Source organism: Sorex araneus, chromosome 1, assembly GCF_027595985.1.
Source record: "Sorex araneus isolate mSorAra2 chromosome 1, mSorAra2.pri, whole genome shotgun sequence".
NCBI lineage: Eukaryota > Metazoa > Chordata > Mammalia > Eulipotyphla > Soricidae > Sorex > Sorex araneus.
The window spans coordinates 5705772-5732805 of record NC_073302.1 but is presented as its reverse complement, the minus strand read 5'-3'; the positions used below and the strand labels follow the sequence as shown (position 1 = coordinate 5732805).

At 50.2% G+C, this 27034-nt stretch overlaps 1 protein-coding gene across 1 annotated transcript; it reads left to right on the top strand.

The window, feature by feature from the left end:
* Nucleotides 1-9398: 9398 nt before the first annotated feature.
* ZBTB43 (zinc finger and BTB domain containing 43) lies at nucleotides 9399-26766 on the top strand. The gene is made up of 2 exons (XM_055144978.1): nucleotides 9399-9525; nucleotides 22146-26766. Exon 2 carries the CDS (start codon nucleotides 22169-22171, stop codon nucleotides 23570-23572), a length of 1404 nt encoding a protein of 467 aa, XP_055000953.1. The 5' UTR covers nucleotides 9399-9525; nucleotides 22146-22168; the 3' UTR covers nucleotides 23573-26766.
* Nucleotides 26767-27034: the final 268 nt, after the last annotated feature.

The following is a 27034-nucleotide window of genomic DNA, read 5'->3' as shown; positions in this document are numbered from 1 at the left end:
GAACAACAATACAATCCGCTGCACTATTTCTAATAACGCTTTTCACCTTGAAGTCTGTTTCATCTAACGTTAATGATGCTCACACAGCCTGGAATCTCTTTGACATTCTTTCACTTCAACTGTTCTTTGGGAGGAGGGAGGGAAACGGACGTTGGTGGAGAGAAGGGCGAGCTGGTTACGGGATAGCTGCCTCAGCACTATGCCTGAAACGCAAATGGGAACAGTTTTGTAACTTTGTATCTCATGATGATTCAACCTTTTTTTTTTTTTTTTTTTTTTGCTTTTTGGGTCACACCCAGCGATGCTCAGGGGTTACTCCTGGCTCTGCACTCAGGAATTACTCCTGGCGGTGCTTGGGGGACCATACGGGATGCCGGGGATCGAACCCGGGTCGGCCGCGTGCAAGGCAAACGCCCTACCCGCTGTGCTATCGCTCAGGCCCCTCAACCATTTTTTTAAATGTTCCTTGTGTTTTAAAGTGTATTGAGGGGCCAGAGCCATAGCACGGTGGGTAGGGAGTTTGCCTTGTGTGCAGCCTGCTGACCTGGGTTCAATCTCCGGCATCCCATATGGTCCCCCAAGCACTGCCAGGAGTAAGCGCTGAGCATCACTGGGTGTGACCCAAAAAGCAAGAAAAAAAATAATGTATCAAGGGCTGGAGAGAGAGTACAGTGGATAGAGTAGTTGCCTTGCATGCCACGGATCCCTGTTCAACCCTATATGGTCCTCCGAGCACTGCCAGGAGTAATTTCTAGCACAGAGCCAGGACTAACCCCTGGCTATTCCCCAGGCATGCCCCAAAACAAACAAGTACCCCCAAAAAAGTGTATTACTTCATTTGTGTGGGGGGAAAAAGGAAATATGATACTGCAATCTGTCTTTTCACGGGGTTTTAGGGTGTCTTTTTTTAATATTGTGATTATCAATACATTAGTATTAGTTTTCCTCTTTGCTTTGTGCTTTGTGCGTTTTCTACTTTCATGCTTTTGGAGATCACTTTGCTTTTATTTCCTTCCTTAGTTTCCTCTTTCCAGAGCTCAAACCTGGGTCAGCTGCATGCAAAGCAAATGCCTTAGCCCTTATACTATTGCTCCGGCCCTTCCAATACTTTTTTTTTTAAAAGGTCAATTTCATGGGAGAGACTCTGAAGACAGGAAGATGCTGCCTTTCAAATGTCTCTATTCTTTTTCCTCTCTCCTGTGTGTGTGTGACTGAACTGGAACTCAGGACCTTCCACATGCAAGGCAAATGGTCCGTGGAGCTTCGAGCCACACCCAGACCGTTTAGACACTTTATCTTATCAATATGTCAGAAGCTTATTTATTGTCCAGCCTCTGGAGAACCCACAGGGGTACAAGGACTTTCTTTATTAAATTATTATACATTAGGTTACTGTCACTGTCACTGTCATCCCGTTGCTCATCAATTTGCTCGAGTGGGCACCAGTAATGTCTCCATTGCGAGACTTTGTTGTTACCGTTTTTGGCATATCGAATACACCACGGGTAGCCAAGCCCACGAGATACTCTCGGTAGATTGCTGGGCTCTCCGAGAGGGACGGAGGAATCGAACCCGGTTCAGCCACGGGTAAGGCAAACGCCCTACCCGCTGTGCTATCGCTCCAGCCCCACATGAGGTTACATACTTATTAAATTGCTAAAATTTCTGAGTTTGTTGTACAAAGTGCTGCACCCCCCACCGCCAAAATGCCCACACCCTTCCACTACTGTCCTTATGTAACTTCTAGCCCACCTCTTTCTCCCCAGTGTCCTCTCTCTCCCTCCCCACCATGGCTTGGTAATCTAACTTAAAAATCCAGTGCCAAGGGTTTGTCATTAGATACTATTGCTTTTCTCTCAGATGAGTGAAGTCATCCAGTATTGTCCTCCTGGTTTCTTGCACATGGTCTCCTCCAGGCTCACCCACATTGCAGGAAACTGCATTATTCTGTCCTTTCTTGTAGCTGCATAGTATTCCATTGTGGATACATACCTTCCTTAATCATTGTTCTGTTGATGGATATTTGAGTTGGTTCCATAGCCTGTCTAGTGTACTTAGCACTAAAATGACCATAAGTGTGCGTATGTCTTTTCAAATGTGTGTGTATGTGTGTGTATGTTGGAGATAGATGGCAAGAAGTAGAATCACTGGGTCATGTAGAAGCTCTATTCATATTTTTTGAGTATTCTCCATACTGTTTTCCACAGGCACTCAACCCCGATAGCCTTCCCACCAACAGTAAATGAAGGTTTCTGTTTTCACCACACCCCTGCCAACGGTAGTTTCAGCCTGTCTTTTAAACCTACGCCATTCTCACTGCTGTGAGCCATGTCTCGTTATAGTTTGCACTTGTTATTTTGATAACACGTGAGGAACACTTGCTCATATGACCACTGCCCGGATGTGTATCCTATTCAGGGCAGTGTTTGTTTATCTCCTCTCCCTGTTCTCTGATAGAATGATTGTGTTTCTTTGTTGTTGTTTTCGAGCCTTGTGTGTGCTTGATATGTCTTAGATGTCAGCCCTGGGACAAGACAATTTTTGTGTGTGTGCTCCAACTTAGTAAAGAACACTTTTCTGAACAATGAAAAGAACATAGGTCTAACTAAAAGTTCCAATTCATCCCCTTCTTTGTACAAACACTCCAACGTAAACCTTCATAGCGTGTTCCCACTAAAAGGCAGGATAAGTCATGTGACTTGATTTGACCAATCACTTGAAAGAAAAATCTTGGAACCTGTGCTTAGCACCTGTATTTGTTCTTTTCTGTGTTTGCCACTGCCATGAAAACTCACCCAAACTACCTGGCTGGTGAGTGAGAGAGCAAAGGCCCTAGCCAAGGGCATCCTGAACCACCTGGCCCTAGCCAGACACGTAAGCAAGCCCTGCCAAGCTCAGGAATGTGGCTAACCACTCCGTCCCCCATTACCACACCAACACGCATATCTTACACGGATGCATGGCTGTTTGTTGGGCAACAGATAAATGCTCTAACTCCAGTAGTCCACTGATACTTTGTCTATTGTTATTCTATTTTGGTTTTGCCTTTTCAAATCCTACAAATCATAAATTATCTCTATTTTTTGGCCCTCAATGTTTTTTTAGAGTAACCCACAGTTATCATTTTATTTGCTCGCCAATTCTGATACTTATCAATCTCCCTTCTGGGGCATTTAATTTTTCTTTTCTGAAATATCTCTTCTAGAGAAGAGCCTTCCCTTAAATTCTATCGGTAGCAGTTTTGGTTCACCTGAAAAATACTGTTTTCACTCTTGAAATACTGTTTTGCTAAGATTGCAGTCTAGGTAAATAGTTATTTTCTCTTATCACATTAGTGCTATATTTCTTTAATTATATTATTGCGTGGTTATTATTATTATCACCGTTCTCCTGCAGTGCTCTTGAACGAACAAGAGTTGCCAGCATTGTCACTCCATTGTACATTCCCTAACTTTTCTGTTTCTCTGTTAAAACTTTTTTTTTTTTTTTTTGCTTTTTGGGTCACACCTGGCGATGCACAGGGGTTACTCCTGGCTCTGCACTCAGGAATTACTCCTGGCAGTGCTCAGGGGACCCTATGGGATGCTAGGAATCGAACCCCCCAGGTCGGCCACGTGCAAGGCAAACGCCCTCCCCGCTGTGCTATGGCTCCAGCCCCTTAAAATGATTTTTAACAAATCGTCTCTGTGTTCTGGTATTCTGCAGTTTCCTTATAAGATCTAGGTCATCTACTTTGTCCTTATCTTTCTTGTATTTATAATGTTTCTTAAGGATTTTTCCAACAATGCTGGAAAATTCTTGACTTCCCTATTTGACAATCGTTTCACTTAAATTCATTTTCTTATCTTTTTCTAACATAAATGCTAATGTTTAGACAGGCCTGTTTAACTTTTTTCCATTCATTTATCTGAGATTTATTTGTTTTTGAGCCTTACAAAGTGTGCTCAGCTTACTCCTGAATTGGTGCTGGTGGACTCTAGCGTCAGGAATCAAACCTGGGTTCCTGCATGCAAAGAAGGTGGCCCGGTCTGTTGAGCAATTGCCTAAGCTCCTCTCTAGGATGTCCTTTGGATTATTCTCTGCAAATCTTTTGTTGTTGTTGTTGTTGTTGTTCACTGAACCAGCACTTCTCAACTGAGTCATACAGGCTCTGGCAGACTCCCAGGATATTCCAAGGGGAGCAAGGTGAAAACCACACAAATAGAAATTCACAGAATGAGATGGCAAGGCAGGGAGGGAGTGGGCACAGAAAAGGAGGGGGCTGTGGTGTGGGAGAGATTGAGACCTGCGACCCTAAACCCTTCAGTTGTATCCGACTTGCTATTCTGCCTTCAATGAACTATCCAGAGAATCCCAACTTACTTGACCCATTGCCGTGCTCAGGGCTTGTTCCTCCATCTTTTCTCTGGCAGGCTCAGGGGATCATGTGGGGTGCCAGAATGGAAGCTGGGTGGCCACGAGCAAAGCAAGGACCCTACCACTGTGCTATCTCTGTGACTCCAAAAATCTGCTTCTTTAAATGAACAAGTAACGATAGGTCTCATTCCCCTGACCCTGAAAGAGCCTCCAATCTTTGGGAAAGAAGAGTAAGGAGAGGCTGCTAAAATCTCAGGGCTGGAGTGTAATAGAGACGTTACTGGTGCCAGCTCGAGTAAATCGAAGAACAACGGGATGACAGTGATAAGCGAACAAGCAAAAGGAGCTCCTCCTTCCCAATTTGCCGCTCTAGGGGCTACTACTCCGCCACCGCCTCCCGGCACCAGCCCAGCCCGGAGCGGAGGAGAGGCGGTCTTATCCGCTTTGGGAGAGAACGAGTCTAAGCAGTGATAAAGGCAGGTCTACAGTATGGGTGGTTTCTCTGCCATGTTTGCATGGTAACCTTTGAGAGTTCCTTGTGACCTCTCTAAACCCAGAAGTTCTTTTCCTGGGGCTGGAGCAATAGTACAGCGGCTAAGGTGTTTACTTTGCACACTGCCAACACAGGTTCAATTCCTGGCATCCCATAGGGCCCGCTGAGCCAGCCAGGAGTGATTCCTGAGTGCAGAGGTAGGAGTAACCCCTGAACCACACACACAGAGAGAGAGAGAGAGAGAGAGAGAGAGAGAGAGAGAGAGAGAGAGGGAGGGAGGGAGGGAGGGAGAGAGAATTCTTTACCTTTTTTCTTTCATTCTTTGGGAATTCGCGGCCTCACACTTACAAGTGCTCTACCATTGAGCTATGTCCCTGGCACATCACTTTTTGTTTTCTTTTTGGGTCACACCCAACGATGTTCAGGGGTTACTCCTGGCTCTGCACTCAGGAATCACTCCTGGAGGTGCTCGGGAGACCATATGGGAGGATGCCAGGGATCAAACCTGGGTTGGCTCCGTGTAAGGCAACCGCCCTACCTGCTGTGCTATGTTTTTTTCATTGAATCACTGTGAGATATAGTTACAAAGTTGCTCCTGATTGGGTTTTAGTCATATAATGTTCCAACACCCACCCCTTCACCAGTGACATTTCCCACCACCAGAGTCCCCAGTTTCCCTCCCTCCCCCACTCCCCAGCCTGCCTCTTCAGCTGACACTCCTCTGTCTGTCTGTCGTAGGGGCAGCTGGCGTGGTGGGGAGGAAACGTGGGGAGACGGGTGGTGGAAAATGTGCACTGGTGAAGAGACAGGTGTTGGAACATTGTTTAACTGAAACCTAACCATCAACAACTTTGTAACTGTAGATTTCACATTGATTCCATTAAAAAAAAAAAGCTTTTAAATGCCTCCTAACTCAAGTTGTGGCTCTGCCTCTTTTCTCTCCTTGGATGTCGTGTGTGTGTGTGTGTGTGTGTGTGTGTGTGTGTGTGTGACTAAGTTCCTGTTTATTTGCAAGCCTATCTGCGGGCACTGCGACCTGGGTGGATGCTGAGTTCTCCCAGAGTGTTTGTGTTTGCATTGGCCTAGCGTCATAGATAGTATCTGTCTAGGTACATTTCCAATGAAAAGGCTCCATTTGTGGGCTTTCTGGGCTGTGCAAACAGCGTGATCGTGTGCTGGTGGTCAGGCTTCGGCCATGGACCCGCTGGGAAAACATTTACCTTCCACACAGAGCGTTCCACACGGAGCTCTCCTTGCTCCCCGCCTCTGCGGGGCCATTCTCTCCTCCCGCGGGTCTCCTTCCCCCGCAGATACCGCCCTTCTTGGGTCTCCGCCAATTCCAGTTGTTCTCATCCTTCCAAGTATCCAGGTCGCTGGTTGCAGCCTCAGCATTTACCTCTCTCCAGAGATGATCTTCAAAATATTTTAGAGTTTGCTTAACACAAAAACCAACCAATCAGATCGGATGCAGACTGCACCTTGAATAATCTCTGAACTTTCGCCTAACTTCTTCTTGGCCTCAGATCATGTTCCTGACTTAATTTTTTGCCTGTCTCTCTGTGTACTTTCGAAGAGGGCTTAATTATTTCTCCCAGCAATTTTAGGCCTTTTTTATTGCTGTTACATTTGGAAATAACATAGTCCACAATATTACACGACATAAAATCAAATAAGAAGATTATTAGGCCAATGTAGCAAAATATTCAGGGGTCAGATGCAGGAGCCCAAAAGACTAGAACTCATACTTTGTATGCAGGAAACCTGGGTTCAATCCCCAGCACCAGATGGTCCCCCAAGCACCATGTCAGGAGTAAATAACACTTCTGGATGTAAAGGCCCCTGCACAAAACAAAATTACCAGGAGTAAGGATTCAAACCTGGAATTGTAGTTCAACATCATACAAAACTTAGGCTTGGAGCCAGAGCGATAAGTGGGTAGAGTGTTTTCTTTGTACTCAGCTGACTTGGGTTTAATCCTTGGCACCCTCTATGGTCCCCCAAGATCCACCAGGAATTATCCCTGAATGCAGAGCCAGGAGTAAGCCTGAGCACTACTGGGTAGGACCCCCCCAAAACCAAACACAACAAAAACCTAGCTCTCTCTTGGGGCTGGAGCAATAGTACAGCAAGTAGGGTGTTTGCCTCACACTCAGCCAACCCAGGTTCGATCCCCAGTGTCCCATAAGGTCCCTTGAGCACCACCAGGAGTGATTCCTGAGTGCAGAGCCAGGAGTCACCCCTGTGAATTGCTGGGTGTGACCCAAAAAGCAAAAATAATAATAACAACAACAACAACAATAATAATAATAATAATAAAACCTAGCTCTCTCAACCTTTCTACCTTGCTGGTCTTATCATTACTTGTCAGGATGGGGATCGAACTTCTAAACTTCAGGTATGCTTCGAGTCAGGAGAAAGGTGGCAAAGCACTTAACTAGAAGTCTTAGTGGACTTTAAGGACAAAACAACGGGGCAGGGATGGGGCTCAGTGCAATGCATCCTGTTGTATGAGGCCCTAGATTTCCTGCCCTAGTCCAGAACCATGCACGCACACAGACACACAGACACACAGACACACAGACACACACAGTAAAACTTTTTCGGAGTCCCAATGACCTGAACAACCAGTGCCTGGCAGGAGTGAGTCACATGATGATGCCTACTTCAGTGACTGACTAATGAGAAGTTATGAAGAGTTTGAACCAATCATGAGTTATTAACCTCCAACTGGGGTGAAAGTCTGAGTACAACCAGATTCTGCTTCTCTTGTTTGGCTTTTGAACCACACCAGGCGATGCTCAGGGCTCACTCCTGGCTCTGTCCGGGTACAGGGATCGGTCGGGGCGCAGTTCTGGGGAACCAGATGTGCTGCAGGAAACTGAATGCTGGTGAGCTGTGTGCAAGGCTGTACTACCACGGCACCTGAACAAGGTATTCTTGAATGGAGCGTAAACTAGGATCAGAGATATTAGAATGACAAGTAAGGGATAATTGTTGGAGGCCTTTGTTTGATAGTGTGGGCTTCTGCTGGGTGTGAGAGGGGGCTGAAAGTCCAGGAATGTGGCTCAGGGGTGGGTCTGACACAAAACTGAAAAAATAAATAAAATGAAAAGAGTGGTGGGAGAAATAGCCATAGCACAGCGGTTGGGCGTTCGCCTTTCACACGGCCGACCCGAGTTGGATTCCTTCGCCCCTCTCGGAGAGCCCAGCAAGCTACCAAGAGTATCGAGCCCGTGCGGCAGAGCCTGGCAAGCTACCCGTGCATATTGGATATGCCAAAGACAGTAACAATAAGTCTCTCAATGAGAGACGTTACTGGTGCCCGCTCGAACAAATTGATGAGCAACGGGATGACAGTGACAGTGACAGTGACTGCGCACATTCTTCCCCTACCGGAGACCCAGTTCACTATCTAGCACTGGATGGCCCGAGAACCACCAGGACCATAGAGCTGGGAGTAGCCCCCACTCCCCACAGTTTCTGGGTGTGATTCCCCAAAATAAAAATAAGGGGCTGAAGCACACATGTACCCTTGAAATACTGAGTCCCATTTCTGTGCTCCGACTTTTGTTCTCTTTGGTTAAATGTCCTTGCAGAATTCTCCGAGAGCCCCAGCCTTCTCCACTGAGCTCAGAGCCCAAAGCCCAAGACACAAGAGGGGCACAGGGGCTGGGAGACCCAGTGTCATGGCTAAGACTGCGACGATGTCAGAGGCATGGGTGCGTTTGGCTCTGGGAGAACCACCATCCTCGATCCTGGAGAGTCTAGTTCGAACTCTCGGAGCTATGGGATTTCTGGCGAACGGAAATCAGCTCCGCTGCAGACAGGCCCGGGCCTCTAGCGGGTCTGCGAGTGCGAGCGCGGGGCTGGATCATGTGCCCATACACGTGCGTGGTGCGGAGAAACGAGGACGGGCAGCGGATGCGGCCCTGGACCCCCATTTTGCGCATCCCGGAGCCCAGCACATCAGTCACACCAAGGCCGTGGGTCCTGTCCTGGAACTCACCCAACGCCCACCAAAGGCTCACCCCAAAGGGTAGGGGCTAGAGAAACAAGGGGGCTTGGCACAATCTTTTTTTTTTTTCTTTTTTGGGTCACACCTGGCGATGCACAGGGGTTACTCCTGGCTCTGCACTCAGGAATTACCCCTGGCCGTGCTCAGGGGACCATATGGGATGCTGGGAATCGAACCCGGGTCGGCCGCGTGCAAGGCAAACGCCCTACCCGCTGTGCTATCTCTCCAGCCCCCTTGGCACAATCTTTGAAGCAATCTGAGATCGGGCATCAGGAGTGAAAAGGATTTAGGGCTCGGTACCAGCTCCCCAGTTCCCGCTGGGTTAAGCTCGGTCGGGCCCTTCAGGCTCTTCTTCTTTCCCCAAAGAGGACCTGGCTCAACTCTCTGGCGAGCCCGCCCGGCGCGCACTACGCAGGCGCCGGCCCCGCGGGGGCGCGTGCGCGCCCGTCCCGCCCCGCGCGCCGGCTCCGCATGCGCACACCGCTTTTTGTCTGACGTAGCTCCGGAAGCACTGGCGCTCCGGGGGCGGGACCGGGAAGCGTTTCCGGGGGCGTGAGGCGCCGACGGAGGCTGTGGCGGCGGTTACGGCTTGAAACGGGCCTGGCGCCGGCGACGGAAACTGCCTCTCGGGCGGGCTATGTGGACGCGGAGCCCTTCGCAGGTGCGGGGGTGTCGGGGGCCGGGGGCGCGGGGGGCGGCGGGGAAGGCGGCCGGGGGTGGGGGGCCCGAGCCGTCCCGCGGGTCGCGCCGCCCGCGCCGCCAGGCCCGCGCCGCCGCCCGGGGATGCTCCGGGGATGCTCCCGCCGGCGCGCCCGGGCGACGCGGGCCCCGACGCGGCGGCCGGACCCCCGGGGGCTCCCGCCGGCCCGGCGCGCGGCCCGCAGCCCCCCAGGCGGCGTCTCGCCCAAGGTCACCCCGCGGCCCGGGACCTTGGCGGGCGACGGCGCCCGGGGATCCGCCGGCCGTGCGGGGTGCGGGGTGCGGGGTGGGGGGTGCGGCGGGACGCGGGCGGCCCCACCCCCCACGCCCCCCGGTGACTGTCTGGGCCCCCGGCCCTTTGTGCCGCTGCTCCGCTCGGCGTCCGACTCGACTCGGAGTTTCCCCTGGGCTGCGGGGTCCCGGCCGGCCGCGGCGTCTCGGCTGCCCCCCGCGCCCCCCGCGCCCCCCGCCTCGCCCCTTCCCAGCCAGTTTCGCGTCTTTCTCGCGTGTTTCTGCCGCGCGCCGGGTCTGGGCCGGGCCGGGTGGGGCAGGCCCGCCCGAACCTCTGAGCCATGGACGTGACTCATGACCCCGTGGAGCTGCCCACACCGGTGACTCGTCCCGCGCCGCGCCCGCAGCCCGGCCGCGGCTCTGACAGGTGTCACCGGGTCTGGGTGTCTGGGTGGACGCGTCATCCCGGCCGGGAGGGAGACCGCGGTGGGCGCGAGCAGGAGGCCCGACCCGGCAGCTTCTGCCCCCGTCCCGCCGGGCGCTCTCGGGGGCCAGCAGGGCATCTGGGGGGGGCATCGCGCCCCAGTTCCTGCCTAGGAGGTCGAGTCTCAGTGGGCCGCCGCGTTGTGTGAAGCCTGATCTTTTGGGGCCGGGGCTTTGCACTTGACAAAAAGTACCTGGTAGAGAAGTAAGTAGATGCTGAACTAACGATCGGGGCGGGAAGACAGCGCCAAGGGCCAGAGGTGAGGTTTTGGATACCCAAGTTTCACCCTCTGACCACCCTACCACCCCTACACCCCCTCCCCCCCCACCACACACACGTGGTCCCTGAGCACTGCCTGGATCAGATCCCCGAGGTCTAGGAGAGGGTTAGCCTTTGACAGGTAAGAGAGTAGGCAAAGACCAGGAGGAACTTGGGGGTTGGGGGGTGTGAAATTATGTCCTCTGGATCTAGTTTTCTTTTGAAATGATGAAAAAGGCTGGAGATGGAGGGCAGTTGGGGCACTGTTGTTACTGTACTTTAATGATGACTAATCATGCACTTTAAAATGGGCTTTATGTTTATTTTATTTATTTTTTCTTTTTGGGTCACACCCGGTGATGCACAGGGATCACTCCTGGCTCTGCACACAGGAATTACTCCTGGCGGTGCTCAGGGGACCATATGGGATGCTGGGAATCGAACCCGGGTCGGCTGCGTGCAAGGCAAACGCCCTCCCCACTGTGCTATCGCTCCAGCCGCTGGGCTTTATGTTTTTTTGTGGGTTTTTTTTTTTTTTTGGTTCTGGGAATCAGACCCAAGGTCTCACACATGTAAGGCAAGTGCTGTACCACGGAACCACATTCCTAGCCCGGTGTGTTGTTTTTGCCGTGCCAGGGATTGAATCCAGGTACATTCACACACATGCGCGTGCAGCCCACTCAGGGTCGCACACATGAAGGCAAGTGTTTATGTGTTGCTTTCCCGACTCATTATTATTTTACAACACAAGGGAACAGCAACAAAACTGCTCATTGGGAACAGTGGAATGAAAGAGCTCTCTGAAAATGGGATTTTGTTTCTCGGTGGTGCCAGGGTCCACCCTCACTCACGCACAGCCTGCATTTTACTCCTGAGCCACTTTGTCAGCTCTGAAAGTGGGATTTGAAAAGTTAATTTTTGATTCCTGAGCGAGCACTTGGTGGGCTGAGCACATGGTTTGCTTGTAGGATACTCAAATTCCGTCCCGGAAATGCATGTTCTCCTGAGCACCACAAGCAGTGACCCCTGAAGCCTGCCAGATGTGCCCCACCCTCCATATACATAAATGTATTTTGTTGTTTGGGGGGCAGGTGGTGCTCAGGGGCTACTCCTCGCTTTGTGTTCAGGGGTCGCTTTTAGTTACTGCACAGGAGACGGTGGCTCTGGGGGTCAAGCTGGGTTGGCCACTGGTAAGGCAAGGACCTTAACACTTACACTATCTCTGCAGCCCAGACATTTAAAAGGAAGGGGCAAAAAAATCCCCCAAGAGGGGGCACGGGGGAGAGGACACACATATCTGATGATGCTCAAGAATAACTCCTGGCAGTGCTCCAGGGACCACACGGGATGCCTTACCTGCTGTACTATCACTCCAGCCTCCGTGGCTTTTCGGAATAGGTATTGAATCTACGTTTACTGATGCCTGGTCTCATCACACCCAAGATCTGTAGGAAAGGGGTCAAAATAATTGATTCAAATCCTCCCCACATTTTCTATTTGTAGCTGTTATGTTCCATGGATAGTACAGGAATCTGCTGCGTACTCGGGAAATTTGAGGAAGATTTTGTATTTCACATGAATAAAACTCAGGGTTGGGGGGGAACCTTCTTATCAAAATATAATAGTCTGTGAAATAAGTATTTCTTATGTGTCTCCTGCCTTCACTTTATAGTCTTATTTAGGCTATCACTCTGTACGGTGGTGTGTCGAGCTTTCTTAGAAGAGGTAGGTAGCGTGGCCGGAGAGAGGGGCAGTGCAGCCGGCAGGGCGCTTGTATTGCGTGCGGCCAGCCAGGCTCGATCCCTGCCACCACAGATGGTCCCCTGAGCGCAGAGCCAGCTCTTCCCGCTGAGCTCCACGCCTTGATGTAGGTTTTGTGTTTAGTTTTCACCTTATATTTGTAATTACACTAGAGATCATTGCCTTGTAACACTGAGGGGGACGTCTTTTCTTTTTCTGGTATGTATAGACAATAATTTTCACGAAGCGAATAGTTTTCTGCTTTTGTCCTAGTTTCAGATTTGTTTGCTTTTTGTTTTGTACTGGTTTGGTTTGGGGCCAAACTCAGTAAGTGGGGAGCAGGGGGGGATGTGGATCAGTGGTAGATAGAGCACATGCCAAGAATTTGTGAGATCCTGGCACTAAATTAAACAAAACAATAGAAAACCCGCTTTGGTCAGTGCCTGTATAATTTTCCAGGATTAAAATCTTTGGGGTGGGGGCGGGGGAGGCGGAGAGCTAGTAAAGCTTGAAGCCATGTTTTAAGGGCTGGAGAGAACTGTTGGGCGTAAGAGCTGACCTTTTATGTAGCTGATCGTGGCACTACATCTGTGCCCCCTGAGCACTGTCAGGGATTACTCCTGAGCACCACTCGTGTGGCCCAGGCCCTCCTCCCCCAAATAAGAAAGAAATCACATTTCAAGACTTTATTTAAAAGTTCAAAAGTTCAGGGCAAATTCCTCCGTGGTAAACTCTTAAGATTCAAAAGGGAGGGTATTGTTCTAGTTACTAATGCCTCACTTACCAGTCATCCTGCTATTGCAGTTACAATCAAGCCGAGGAAATGTTTTTAATTGCATACTCATATTCATTAGAACTCAGAATAAGAACCTGAAATCCAGGGCAGAGAGGGCTCGGACGAGCTGCATGCTGGATGGGAGGCACCACCTCGTGGTCCTCGGAGCACTGCCAAGAGCAGCCTCTGAGCACTGCTGGGCTTGGCACACGAAACACGCGCAGTATCATCATTCGTTAGGGAAATGGAAATCAAAAGCACATGAGGTATCACTTCTCTTCCTTTAGGGTGACCGAGAAATATGACAGTAACCGCTTCTGACAAAGTTAGAGCGGGCGGGCTGGGACTATGGTTCAGCAGGCGAGCAGGTGCTCGGCCTTGTGAGGCCCAGGACTCGCTCCCTCACGCTGCTGCGGGGAGGGGAGGGAGGGACTGGAACGTTGCAGGGGGTGGGCTGGAGGGATAGTGCAGCGGGTAGGGCGCTGGCCTTGCACTTGGCCAGCCTAGGTTTGACTCCCTGGCACAGCATGTGGTTCCCTTAACCATGTGAGGTGTGTCCAGAAAACTATTGCGGGTGGAAATAGTGCAGCTGACTACTTTGAGGAAAATGAAGAGAGTTCAAAAGGTTGAGTGTACACCTGGCACGAAGGAGGCCAGGGTTTGATTCCTTCCTGGGATTCCCTAAGCGTTGCCAGGAGTGACGCTTGGCACTTAAGGGTGTAGGCCATCCCTGTCTCCACCCACCGCTGTCCCCACAGTTACCCTGGGGCTGGGAAGATAATGCGGGGGTCGGGGAGCATGCCTTACCTATGCCTGATCCTGGTCACTGTAGCCGCCCCTCTCACCAACCGAGCATCACTGTGGGTGGCCCAGGGCCTGGGCAGCACCACGTTGTTGAGCTCTCGCATTGAACCTCCTGGTTGGCAGAGAATCACTGGAAGTGGACCCCAGGCTCCCTGACCACTGCTTGAAAGGTGTTGCCCTTCCCACCTACCCCAAGGAGGAGATGTGCCATGTGACCCATGGTATCTTAGGTCTGTACCCCCCCCCACCCCCCAAACAAAAGCGTATGACTTCCACAAGAAACTTTTACATGACTGGAGAGATAGTCCAGCAGGTAGGGGGCTTGCCGTGCATATGGCTAACCCAAGATCCAACCCTGGCATCCCATACGGTCGGTCCCCCGAGCACTGTCAGGAGTGACCCTGAGCATCAGGGGTGTAGCCAAAAACCAACCAAACAACCACCTTTTACCTGAGTGTCCGTGGCAACCAAAGTTTGAGAATAGCCAGATGTCGTCAGCTGATGACAGCATAAATAAATGGTATTTGATACTTTGGGTTTTTTGGAGTTTTTGTTTTATAAGTCTTTAGGCCACAGCTGGCAATGCTGAGGAGTTACTCCTGGCTCTGCTCTCAGGAATCACTCCTAGCGGTGCTCAGGGGGCCCTATGGGATACTGGGGACCGGACCCTGGCTGACTGTGTGCAGCGCAAGTGCCCGACCCGCTTTACTGTCTTTCCGGCTCCTACGTTGGAGTATGAGTTCATGGAGTATAGATTGTGTATTATTGTACCATTCTCTGGCAGTAAAAATGACCACAGGGCCATATGGCTGGACCTTGAAGATCTGACCCAGAAAGCCCCATCTCGCTTCCATTTAGAGTTTCCAGACCAGGGAAATCGATAGACAAAAAGTACATCAATGACTTCTAGGAATCACAAGAGAAAAAGGAAAGTGACTCTTCCTGTGTTTTCGAGAGCTATAAAATTCTAATATTAGGTTTCAGTGGTGGGTACATGGTATTGTTATTGGTTTATAGGCTTTTACAACTCTTTATTGCATTTGAATTGTCTCAGTAAAGCTGTTTAAAAAAACTAAGGGGCCCGGGAGATGTCCGGGGGGATGACACCTTGCATGGTCCCCCAAAGTAGAGCCCAGCAGATGACTCAGAGGGCCGGAGTGCAGGCTGTGTTCTGTTGTTCATGCCTCTTGGCCTGATTCTCTCAGTCGTGTGCATTCTTTGTTTTTCAGAGTATACCTACTTCTGGACCTTGAAAATCTGACCCAGAAAGCCTCATCTTGCTCCCAGTCTCATTTCTGGTTTAAGTCCACCAACAAATGGTCTTTCCTGAATGGATTTCATACTGTGTCACTCCAGAGTTTTCAGTGCTTCCCCTCTTAAATCTCAGAGTTGACTAGATAAGGGGCACAGCAGGTAAGGCGCTTGCTTGCCTTACACGCAGCCAACCCGGGTTCAATCCCCGACACCCTGTGTGCTCCTTTGAGCCCTGCCAGGAATGATCCCACAGCACAGATCCAGGAGTAAATGCTGAGCACTGTAGGTGTGGCCCCCAAACCAACGAGGGTGAAAAAAGTCAAACCCAGTGTTTCCCAGGGCTGTGCCAGTTCCCCTTTCCAGGTCAAGGTCCTACCATCCCTGCAGGCCCCGTGCTTGCCAGGAGCAGTGTAGCTTTCTCGGGGGACCGCGCCGTATTTCGCCCTCAGTTTCATGGGACAGAAAACTGTTCTTCGGGCTGGAGCTGGGGGGATAGCTCAAAGGACTGGCTTGCCTGCCACAGAGAGCCCTGGTTGTTCCCGGGACACATGACCCGCCCCCCCCCCCCCCCACAAAGAACGCTTTGGCTGTAAATTGTTGCTTGTTAATTTATTGCTCTTTTCTTTTTTTGGTTACAAAATATATTTAAAAACCAAAAAAAGTTCTTTTGTTTGGGGCCAACCCTGGCAGTGCTGAGGGCTTCCTCTTGGCTCTGTGCTCAGGGATCACTCCTGGCAGGGCTGGGGGGACCATAGGTGGTACCAGGGATCGAACGCAGCTCAGTTGTGTGAAAGGCCGGTGCCCTACCCACTGTGCTATTGCTGTTTCCTACAGACTCAATTTTCAAAAGTCATTCTTAAATGCAGTAACGCTTCGGAGGTGCATGTTTAGGTCTGTCCTTTGTGGGGTGGGTGTTTGGGAGTCCATCGCTGTGTGCCTGGCTGCGGATGGAATCGGCGGGAGAAGTGTGGCTGTGTGGCTGCGGCAGGCCCGTCTCTGGCACTCAGGGAAGCTGCGTGCTGGGTTCTTCCGTGTCAGTGTGATCTGGCCCGGGGCCCTGCTGCTTGTCTTTGGCAGGGCTGGCAGGATGAGTAGTTTCTGTCTCTTCTGGAGGTTGCCGTGGACTCCCACCCTCTCCTGTCAGGGTTGTTGTTTGTTTGTTTGGGGTCCATATCCTGCAATGCTTTGCCCCCCTGCCCCCCCCCGCCGCTGTGCTCAGGGGTTCACTCTGGTACTGCCTGGGTCCACAGGGCTCCGGGGATCAAGTCTGGGCCTCCCGCTTGCAAAGCAGACACTCAAGCCTTTGAACTGTCTCCCCAGTTCTTGTATCAGGTTTTTTAAAACGTTCCTGTTGAGGCAACACTCAACCTTTGGCTCCAGTACCACTGAATGTTGCAACCTGTCTCGTCACCCACGGGCCTCAGCTCCAGGCCTTTCTGATGCCACCTTCTCCGCTGCTGTGCTCCCGAGCCGGTTCCGGTACAGGAGGAAGAGCCTGTCTCCCTTCCTCTGGCCCCTCCACTCGCATCTGTAGTTACTCTTTGTGGCCTATAGGAACTCTCTTCCCTAGTTTCTAGGACTTAAGCCAATAATGCCATGTTTTTTAGATTATTTTGGGTAGTGTGTGGTAGAAGGGAAGAATTATATGCTGTCCTCAAGCTCTTCCTTTTTGTGCTGGTGACATCAAAATTTATAGTGACAAGCTATATTTAACTAGGGTATCATGAGGTCCCTTCGACATTCCTCTGGTGTGTGTAATTTTTTTTTTTTTGGGTGGGACTTTCATCAGATGTCTTTGAGTAACAGGGATGTGTTTTTTGGTCCCTCCACCCCCATCCTAACAGTAAACAATGACATTCTTTTAACGTTTAGAAATCCCTCACAGTACCTTACAAGTGGTGTTCATTGTTAGTGTATGAAAACATAGCTGCAGCTGGTGGGGGCGGGGGAGTATGTGTGCTCTTGTGGCCATCGGGTTTCTGTGTATACAATTACATGCAGTAGAACATTGATTCTCATATGTTGAGCCATTCTTGCATTCCAGGAATGAATCCCACTTAGTCATGGAGTATGGTCCTTTTAACATGCTGCTGAAGTATCCGTGGCATGATACAGAAATGTGTTTGCTCTTGGCACTGGTCGCTAGCAGCAGCTCCAGGATTCTTGGATTCTTCTGAGCAGTATAAGGCTTTTGTTGTTCTTGTCTCCCTCTTTTAATGTGAGGATTTAAGTTGGAATTTATTTATGCCATAATGGGGACTGATGCCAGGGAAGAGACGTGCTCTGGGGGTGGTAGGTGGGTGGGACAGTGAGCCCCTCCCCTGACTTCCTGAGAGGAACGGAGTTGAAGGTTAGTACACTCCATTATTAAAATCTTTTGAATGACCAGATTCGACGAGCTTCCTAATTAGTGATTGCTTTGAGGTGCCAGAGGCACGTAAGCGTGTCCCTGAGAGAGCGCGTGGGGTGCCGTACTCTCCCAGCCTCCCCGGTCCCGCACCCTTTCCATCGCTTCCAGATGCCTGTGCTGAGGCTATCTGGGTTGTCTGCCAAGTTACGGAGGCCACCTCCCCCTCTTTAAGGGGACGTGGCAGTCCATGATTTATAGTTGATGATCAGAAATGTGAGAATCCTGGGAGATTCCCTTTGTTTTTGGTGCCAGGGCATCAGTCGCTCCTAGTGCTGCTAGCAGGTCCCCTCTGCTGCGAGCACGCGGCTCCTCCAGTTCTCGATCCCGTGCCTGGAGAGTCTCTGGGGAGGAGCGGGGGAGTTCAGAGGCTGCTCCTGGCTCTGTAGATTCAGGGGTCACTCCTGGTGGTGTTTGGGGGACCATAGGTGGCACTAGGGATTAAACCAGGATCAGCTGCATGCACGGCAAGTTGCTCTACCCCTGTACTATCTCTCTGGGCTCTGCATTGGGGGTGGGGGTGGCCTTAGTGTTGCTCAGGAGACCTGGGTCCCCCCTCGGCCATTCTGTGGTCAGCTGGCCCAGAGTCAGTTGAAGGGCCCTGGCAGGCAGTGCCGCTCAAGTCTAGCAGTGCTCAAGGCCCTTCGGGCTGTGTCCTGGGTTAGGGCTCGGCCACTTCCAAGCTGTGTGCCTTAACCCCTTCCTCTCCCCAGCCCCTATCTTCCTTTTACTTAAGGGAGAGACGCTCAGCTTCCCACTGAACATTGCTTTTGCTTCATTCTGTAAATTTTGTTTGTTGTTTTCATTGCAATACATTGTGATGTAATTTTTAGTTATCCTTGCATTTTCAACTTGTGAACGGAGTATGTTGTTTAACATACTCCTGTATTTTTTCACTTTTTCCTGTTTTTTGTTTAATTTTAATTTTTTTTTCCAGTTTCATTCTTTTCTGATCAGAAAAAATACATTGTGACTTCAGGCTTCCTAAGACTCAATCTTCATTGAGATTGTGTTTTGGTCTGAAAGTAAGGTCTGCACTGAAGAATGGTTCATTTGGCTTCTGAGTGAAGGCTCTGAACTCTCGGCTAGAGTTGCTTTGTAAGGTCCTTCAGGTCACATCTCTCCTCATAGATCTGTTTGACCACATTGGTGTTATTCTGTACATTTCTAAAGTTTGAATCACTTTGAGATCCACAGTTATAAAGCTGTCCACGCGCAGGTGTGTATTTCCCTCTGCCAGTCTCCACCACCCCTTCCCTCCCGTGCCACGCCCCCATCTTCTCTGTGACTTTGTTTCTCCTTTCTTCTTATTGGTTACTGTGGCCGTCTCCACCATTCCTGACTTCCTTGGGACGCATAGACTCCCTGAGTGTTCGTTGGGGGGGAGAGGATGACACTTGACATACTGTTGAGCCTCAGCCCCTATCCATTGAAAGTGAGCTAGTGAGGGTCCTTCCCCTTCTATAGAAACGTTTGTCTTCAGTTCTGTTATTTTGCCCCCTATTTTTGCTTCTTGTATTTTTCTTCTTGTTAGTTACATACATGTTGATAATGGTTATGTCTTCATGGTTGAGCTTTAAAAAAATATTTTTTATTGTAACATTTTGACTTAAAACTCCATTTTGCCCAATAATGTATAGCCATCCCAGCTCTCCTTTGGCTGCCCTCTGCAAGGAATATCGGTTTCTATCGTTGACTTTCAGTCTTTGTATTTAAAGTGTGTTTCATTTTATGATTTGAAGACTTATTAAAGGTGATTTCCTTGTGGCAGAGGAGTGGGTAAGGGATTACTGGTAGAAAGGTGTTTTTTGTTTTTTCTTTGAACAACTCTAATTATTTTTTAATGTGTGTTATTAACCACCCACCCCCTGCACCACCCAATAACTTAAAATATTGCGCAGTGGTATTTAACAGAGAATGTTTAGCTATATGCAGTTCTCAGAATTGACACGTCTCTAGACTATATTTACATAGAGCTCACTGTGCTTTTTGAAATTACTGGTAGTTAAATAATTTGTTCCGTAATCTATTTATGTGTCAGTGGGCTGGGGGTGGAGTGCTGGGGTCGAACCCAGAATCTTGTGCATGCAAGGAATGTCCTCTCCCACTTGAGCCGCATGCTTGCCCTTAAATTTCAATTTTATTTATTCTGTTTGTTTGGGGTGCAGGGGGGGCTACCCTGTGATGCCCAGGGGGTTACTCCTGGCTCTGTACTCGGGAATTACTCCTGGTGGTGCTCAGGAGACCATATGGGATGCCCGGGATCAAACCTAGGTCAGCTGTGTGCAAGGCAAGCACCTTACCCACTATACTAGTGCTCTAGCCTTATTCGTCAAAAAATGTTAAGGGCATAACCAAATTGAGTTGGCACTTTATTCCAAATACACCATCTTAATCTCTTTGTAATTGTCTACTGTGGTAGATATTGGGAAAGGGGAAGTGATATGAGAAAAATGCCATAGGTATTTAGATTAAAATCCCACCTAAACCAAAATTAGCTTTTAGCCTTGGGAAAATGATTGAAAATAGCTGGCTTTCAGCATGTCTGTCCTTCCATTTGCAGTGCCATGACGAGTTCATGAGGGGAAGAGTCGCCTTCCCGGCCTAGTTATCACTCAGGAAACGCTGGTTTCTTCTCTTGGCATCTCTCCGCGTCTCTCGGGGATGGCTTTCTGTGGTGCTTGGTGTGTCTTACTCCCCTTGGGAAGCTTTGTTTTCAGCACTGTTAAGGGGTCAGGTGACAAAGCGCACAGATAAATCTTCTCGACTTTTTGGTTTGATGTACCAAAGAATTAAGGGGTCCAAGCAGTGGGTCTGGTCCACCTTGCGGGCTGTCCCCAGTGCTGTGGCACTGCCCGAAGGTGTACTTGCAGTAATAACACAGGTTACCCTTGTTGTTTGTTTTTGTTTGGGGGCCAGACCCAGCTGTGCTCATGGCTTACTCCTGGCTCTCCGCCCAGGGATCGCTCCTGGCATTGCTTGGGGGAGATCATGCAGGGTGCCAGGGACTGGATCTGGGTCAGTGGCGTCCAAGGTGAGTACCCTGCTCGCTGTACTGTTGCTGGACCCCATCTGCCTTACTCTTTGTTTGAACTTTAAATACAGATGGAGTTCATCGAGAAACAGGACAGATGTGTTTTCGACCTTTCAGATAGAGTACCTGCCTTGCTGTCTTGTTCTCATTCACTTTACCGGCAGCTCCTAGAGTGGTCGGTTATCGGGTAGAGGAGCCTACGGGGAGTCCGGGCCGCAGCCAGCCCCTGAACCGCCTGTGTCTTGCTTTCTCACTAAGCTTGAGAGTCTCGCCTAATGTCCTCTTCTGAAGTTTCTTGAAGTTCAGTTCCATGTGTTTTTTCTTCTTCTTTCCACACTTCCACTCCTATTTCTTTACTCCAGTGTGGCAAATGTGAATCGAGTCTTCAGGCCTTTTAAAAATTCATGTCTGCCTGGCAAGCTCCCCCTGGTGTATCCGATATGCCAAACACAGTAACAACAAATCTCACAATGGAGACATTACTGGTGCCCACTCAAGCAAATCGATGAGCAACAGGATGACGGTGACAGTGACAGTCGGATTCAGAGATAGTCCTGGGGTCAGGTGCATACCTTGCATGCGGCGGACCCCCACTCAGTCCCTGGCACCACTCGACCCTCAAGTGCTGCACGGTGCGCCCTCACATTGGCCTCCAGGCTAATTGGCTGAGAATCGCTAGGAGGAGCCCCGGGGCCTCCTGAGCACTGCTTGGGAAGCCCCTCTTCCCTACTCAGAATCATGCCTGGGGTGGCCAGAGCCACAGTACAGCCGGTAGGGTGCTTGTCTTGCCTGTAGCGGACTCATATTTGATGCCTTGCAAGTGCAGAGCCAGAAGTAACCCCTGAGTTCCGCTGGGTATGGCCAAAAAGAAAGAGAAAAAAAATTGTGCCTAGGGCTGGGGGGATCGCCCAAAGGATTTGAGTATTTGCTTTGCTTGTTCTAAACCTCAGATTCCATTCCTGCACCTCCTGTGTTTCCCCACCCACCAGCACAGCCTGCTATAGACCTGGTGACCCCTGAGCACTGCTGGGGGGGCTACCAACACCACACCTGACCCGTCATGCCTGCAGAACCAGCTGAGCGTTGCCAGGAGTGTGTCCCCCACCCCCAGCCATCTGAGTCCTGCTTGGGATCCCCCTCCCCAAAAGGGGTTGGGAGGTGTCTGTCCCAACCTGGCTTCATCCATGGGACACATAATATACACTCCACCATTGACCTACATCTCGGTGCAGTTTCTGTCACTTGGAAGCTGAACTTCTATTAGCATGTTTAACTAGAAATGTGTCTTTTTTTTTCTTTTTTTTTTTTTTTTTTTTACTTGGGGGATTTATAGTTTACCAATCTAATCACTGTGGATTCTGTTTTGCTTGCTGACACAGACAAAATCAAGAGTGAGTGAATCCCTGGAAGTACGGTGGAGCTGGTCCCTGCCTTTGGCATATGCTTACCTGAGACTCGCTCTGGAAATGGAGGTTCTACTCACTAGGCCCCAGGCAAGGCGGCTCTGTGGAACTCTAGAACTCTGAGCTGTCTTAGTGAGAATGCATTTCTCTTTGGGCTGGAGTCAGTACTAATTGTTCTTCTCTTTCTTGTAGCGCTGAACAAGATTTGTGATGAAATGGAGCCTGGAACAAACTCTTTTCGAGTGGAATTTCCTGATTTTTCCAGCACCATTTTGCAGAAGCTAAACCAGCAGCGCCAGCAAGGACAATTATGTGACGTCTCCATTGTTGTCCAGGGCCACATTTTCCGGGCACACAAAGCTGTCCTTGCTGCCAGCTCACCCTATTTTTGTGACCAAGTGCTCCTGAAAAACAGCAGGAGGATCGTTTTGCCCGATGTGATGAACCCCAGGGTGTTTGAGAATATCCTCCTCTCGAGCTACACGGGCCGCCTGGTGATGCCTGCGCCCGAGATTGTTAGTTACTTAACAGCAGCTAGCTTCCTCCAGATGTGGCACGTGGTAGACAAGTGCACAGAGGTGTTGGAGGGGAACCCCACCGTGCTCTGCCAGAAGCTCAACCACGGCAGTGACCACCAGTCCCCCAGCAGCAGCAGCTACAACGGCCTGGTGGAGAGCTTTGAGCTGGGCTCCGGGGGCCATGCCGACTTCCCCAAGGCCCAGGAACTGAGGGACGGCGAGAACGAAGAGGAAAGCACCAAAGACGAGCTGTCATCTCAACTCACTGAGCACGAGTACCTTCCCAGCAACTCCTCCACCGAGCACGACCGGCTGAGCACGGAAATGGCGAGTCAGGACGGGGAGGAGGGGGCCAGCGACAGCGCGGAGTTCCACTACACCCGGCCCATGTACAGCAAACCCAGCATCATGGCGCACAAGCGCTGGATCCACGTGAAGCCCGAGCGCTTCGAGCAGGCGTGCGAGGGCATGGACGTGCACGCCCCCTACGACGAGCACCAGGTCACCGAGTCCATCAACACCATGCAGACGGAGCACTCGGTCCAGCCGTCAGGGGTGGAGGAGGACTTCCACATCGGGGAGAAGAAGGTGGAGGCCGAGTTCGACGAGCAGGCGGACGAGAGCAATTACGACGAGCAGGTGGATTTCTATGGCTCTTCCATGGAAGAGTTTGCCGGGGAGAGGTCGGACGGGAACCTACTCGGGCACAGACAGGAGGCTGCCCTGGCAGCCGGCTACAGCGAGAATATTGAGATGGTCACGGGGATCAAGGAAGAAGCTTCCCACCTGGGCTTCTCCGCCACCGACAAGCTCTATCCCTGCCAGTGTGGGAAGAGTTTCACTCACAAGAGCCAGCGAGACCGACACATGAGCATGCACCTCGGCCTCCGGCCCTACGGCTGTGGCGTCTGTGGCAAGAAATTCAAGATGAAGCATCACCTCGTGGGCCACATGAAAATCCATACTGGCATAAAGCCGTATGAGTGTAATATCTGTGCAAAGAGATTTATGTGGCGGGACAGTTTCCATAGGCATGTAACTTCTTGTACCAAGTCTTACGAAGCTGCAAAGGCTGAGCAGAATACAACTGAGGCTAACTAAAAATAGGGGCTGGCCCTTGAGTGGCAGGCACAAAAATAAACTATGGTAATTATGCAAATCTGGGCACAGATGATGCGTGCTACTTGCTATTATAAGAGAAGCTTAAAAAAAAAAAAGAAAGAAAGAAAGAAAGAAAAGGAAGATATTTTGGAAAGACCAGCTCTAAGTAGGCCAATTAAAAAACCTAATTCCTCAAATCTGTGTGTTCCAGTTCAGGCCTGGCGTGGGTGAGGGGGGTGAGTTGGACCCACCTCCCAGCTGGCAAGGTAAACCTCTGGGCCCATTGAGAGTTGAGTGGTGGACTTGGTTCTAGAAATGCCAGCACTTGGAACTGAACTCCAGTTGACCAGTTCCGTTTGAGGTGGCAGCAGTTTCTGATCACTTACTCAAGGTCATGTTAAAGTTTTATTTTGTTCTTACTATAGATACTTAAGATAATGTGGGGGGGATTTTTTTTTTTGACAGCTGCTTTCCTGAATGAAATGCTACTTAATGTAAAAACGACAAATAATGTGAGTCCTCAGATGCGAAGTTGATTAACAGAGCTCTCTTGCTCATTTTGTTCTTCCTAAATGGTATTTTCATTAAAACTCTGGAGCTACTAGGAACGTGACATTCTAAATATGAAACAAATAGTGAATGGTACAAGCTTCCATTTCTGTCAGATGCCACTGTCACAATGTTGTAGACTCTTGATCAGGCAGAACTTTGTATCTTTGTATTAACACTGACTTTGAACAGCTGTGTCTCGCTGTAGTTCTCTCGGTGCCAGGGATAGGCTTTCTCACCGGGGTGTTTTCCCAGACCCTGTTTGCGAATGGTAGCGTCTGCACCCTGAGATCGGCTTTGTGGCCGTGGGGTTCCTGCCAGCTGGGAGTGACCACGGCACCATTGCCGCCCCAGCCCTGGGCCGTCCTTGGTCATGGTGCTTCCCATAGCGGTCAGTCAACCAGTGACCGCAGTGGGAGGGAAAGAGCCAGAAGCCCTGGCTGAGTGGCCTGTGGATGGCAGGCTATGTGGGCACGACAGGGGGTCAGAGTGAGCTACCCAGTAGCAGAATTTTAATTGGCAGGTTTCACTTGGGAAGCAAAAGAAAACACTGCCCGGGGAAGAGCCTTGAAAATACACTGGTATGGGAGATGATTCTTTTTTTTTTTTTTTTTAGAGGGCTACACTGAAACTAATACTGCCGAAGTCTTGGTGTGGGATTTTTTAAGGGCGGGAGGAAGAATCTTGGCCACAGATAAAGGAGTCTGCAGGCGTGTGCTCCCGGACCAAAGCTACAGCTGAGTGCAGTTAGAAGTCCGAGCGACTCTACCTACCAAAATCAGAAAGCAGCTATTCGGAGACTTTTTCTGCCCATCAGAGTTGAGGTTTTTTTTAAAAAAAAAAGCGCATATATATTCAGGATACTTTTAAGCTGTGTAACATACCTTGAAATTTTACCAGGGTAGGACAGGGTGCTACTGTTTGTCGACTCTTCTGTAAATTACTGGTCTGTTACTTCTAAGTGAGAATTCCCCCCCCCCTTCCCTTAAGTAAGAATAGCTTTTGGATTTGGGGTAAAATTTTGTTTTAAAAGTTTGGCTTTGCTCTAATGTGATTAACATTGCTGGCAAAGGCCTCTGATCCTCGAGTTCCTACCAGACAAGGCTTTTCACTTGTTGAATGAATGAATACTGTCTGGGGAGGGAAAGCAAATACTTACCAGTTAACTCTTGTAATCAAGATTACAAAACAGGGATCTCTTCATTAACACTGTATCATTCTTGAGATATATATATGTATGTGTGTATATATACATATATATAAGCACTTTGTATTTAAAACTTTATTATAAATATAAAAATATATATATTGATTTTTTAACCTAGAAACTAGATATTACCTCTTGGTTGTTTGCCACATTAATATCCTCGTGTTGAGACTTTACCAGTAAACAGTCCCTTTCTCTGTGTACCTGACAGAGTGGCAGAGGTGACTGTATAATTAAGCTCAGTTGCTCCTTCTCTTATTTCTCATGTTAGGAACCAGTGGGTTTTACGTATGATCCTAGCCACTAAGTGTGAGGAGAAATTTGTTGTTCCCACCCGTTGCAGTACTTAAGGCAGTGACACCATTTTTGTTCTGCTAAGACGTTTTCCAAGTGGGTGGCCTCGAACCAAGACGCTTGTCCCCTGCTGAGACTTTCCTGCTTCTCCGGTCCCAGTGGGGAAGGGCCTCAAGGCCCCGCCACGGTGGTTAATGCTGGCTCCCGCACGGGCTCTCAGGGCGAGACAGACAGGCTCGGGGTCCGCCCGGGGAGTGGAGGTCTCTCCGTCGCAGACGCCAGAGCCGTCCCAGCCTTGCCGGGCCCTGCCTGTTGGTCCTGACTTCCAGAACTCACCTTGCTTCCAGAGAGGGTCTTCTCTGTCCCAGGGCGAAGGTGCTGTACGAACCCCCCCCCCCCCCCCGAATCACCGACTCTGCTTTGCTTGGTTGGTCTCAGCGGCTCTGACGCGGGGAGGCGCCACGCTCGCGCCCCCGAGTTGCTGGCCGCGTAGTGGAGGCCATGCCGCGGGTTCCGGGAGCAGCCCGTCCCGTGCAGGCTTCAGTGCATCTCTGGTGACGGCGGCGGGCTGGACGCGGCAGCACCTGCCTGGGCCCGCGGCTAGGTCGCACAGGCCAATGACCAAGGTTGCTTCCCTGGGTGAAAGCAGGGCTAGCAGGTGGGGGCTCTTCCTTCGCTACTGCGTTTCTAAAGGTGCCCGTGTCTTAGGCCGAGTCCCTCCTGGTAGTGCCCTGTGGGAAGATGCTGGAACACATTTGGCCAGTGTGACTCCCTCCCTCTGTGTCCTCAGTTTGCTTGCAAAACCCGTGTCACAATGTCCGCTGCTGCCGGCACCTTTCACTTCGATGAGGTTCCCCGGGCTTCTTCCAGAGAATTCCTTTATTTATGCAAGTCAGGTGACTCTTAGATCATAAAATCATTTGATGATGAACAGATTATCACTAGGTGCATATCTTATTGATATTTGGTGAAATGTTCTGCCTGTGTCGCAAAAAGCCGACTCGTTTTGTCTCTCTCGCTGTCTTCGGTGTACAGCATGGTTTTACTTAACTGGATGTTGCTGTTTCCGATTTTCTTCTTATAGAAGAGACCATGCCCTTTTGTATGACATGTTTTAATAAATGTTACCTGTCAACTTTGTAAACGTCGTGGTTTTCACTCGGGGTCTGTGGTCACGTGTCTGCATTTCTTATTCTGACTCGTGTCACCTGCAGCCCGCGGTGGAGTGTGGGCTTTTGATAAGCAGATGCTGCATGGCCGGTGAGTGCCCTTGGCGGGGCCAAGCACTGGTGGCAATTGTCGTCCTGCTCAGAGTGCCAGGGATGCACCCCAGGACCTGGGACATGCACGGCCCGTCTCCATCCCCGCAGCTCCCCCCTGGGTACTCGGGTCCCCTCAGATCCCTCCACCTG

Bases quoted from the DNA above. Each gene is read 5' to 3' on its own strand.
- ZBTB43 (XM_055144978.1), top strand. From the start codon at position 22,169: ATGGAGCCTGGAACAAACTCTTTTCGAGTGGAATTTCCTGATTTTTCC.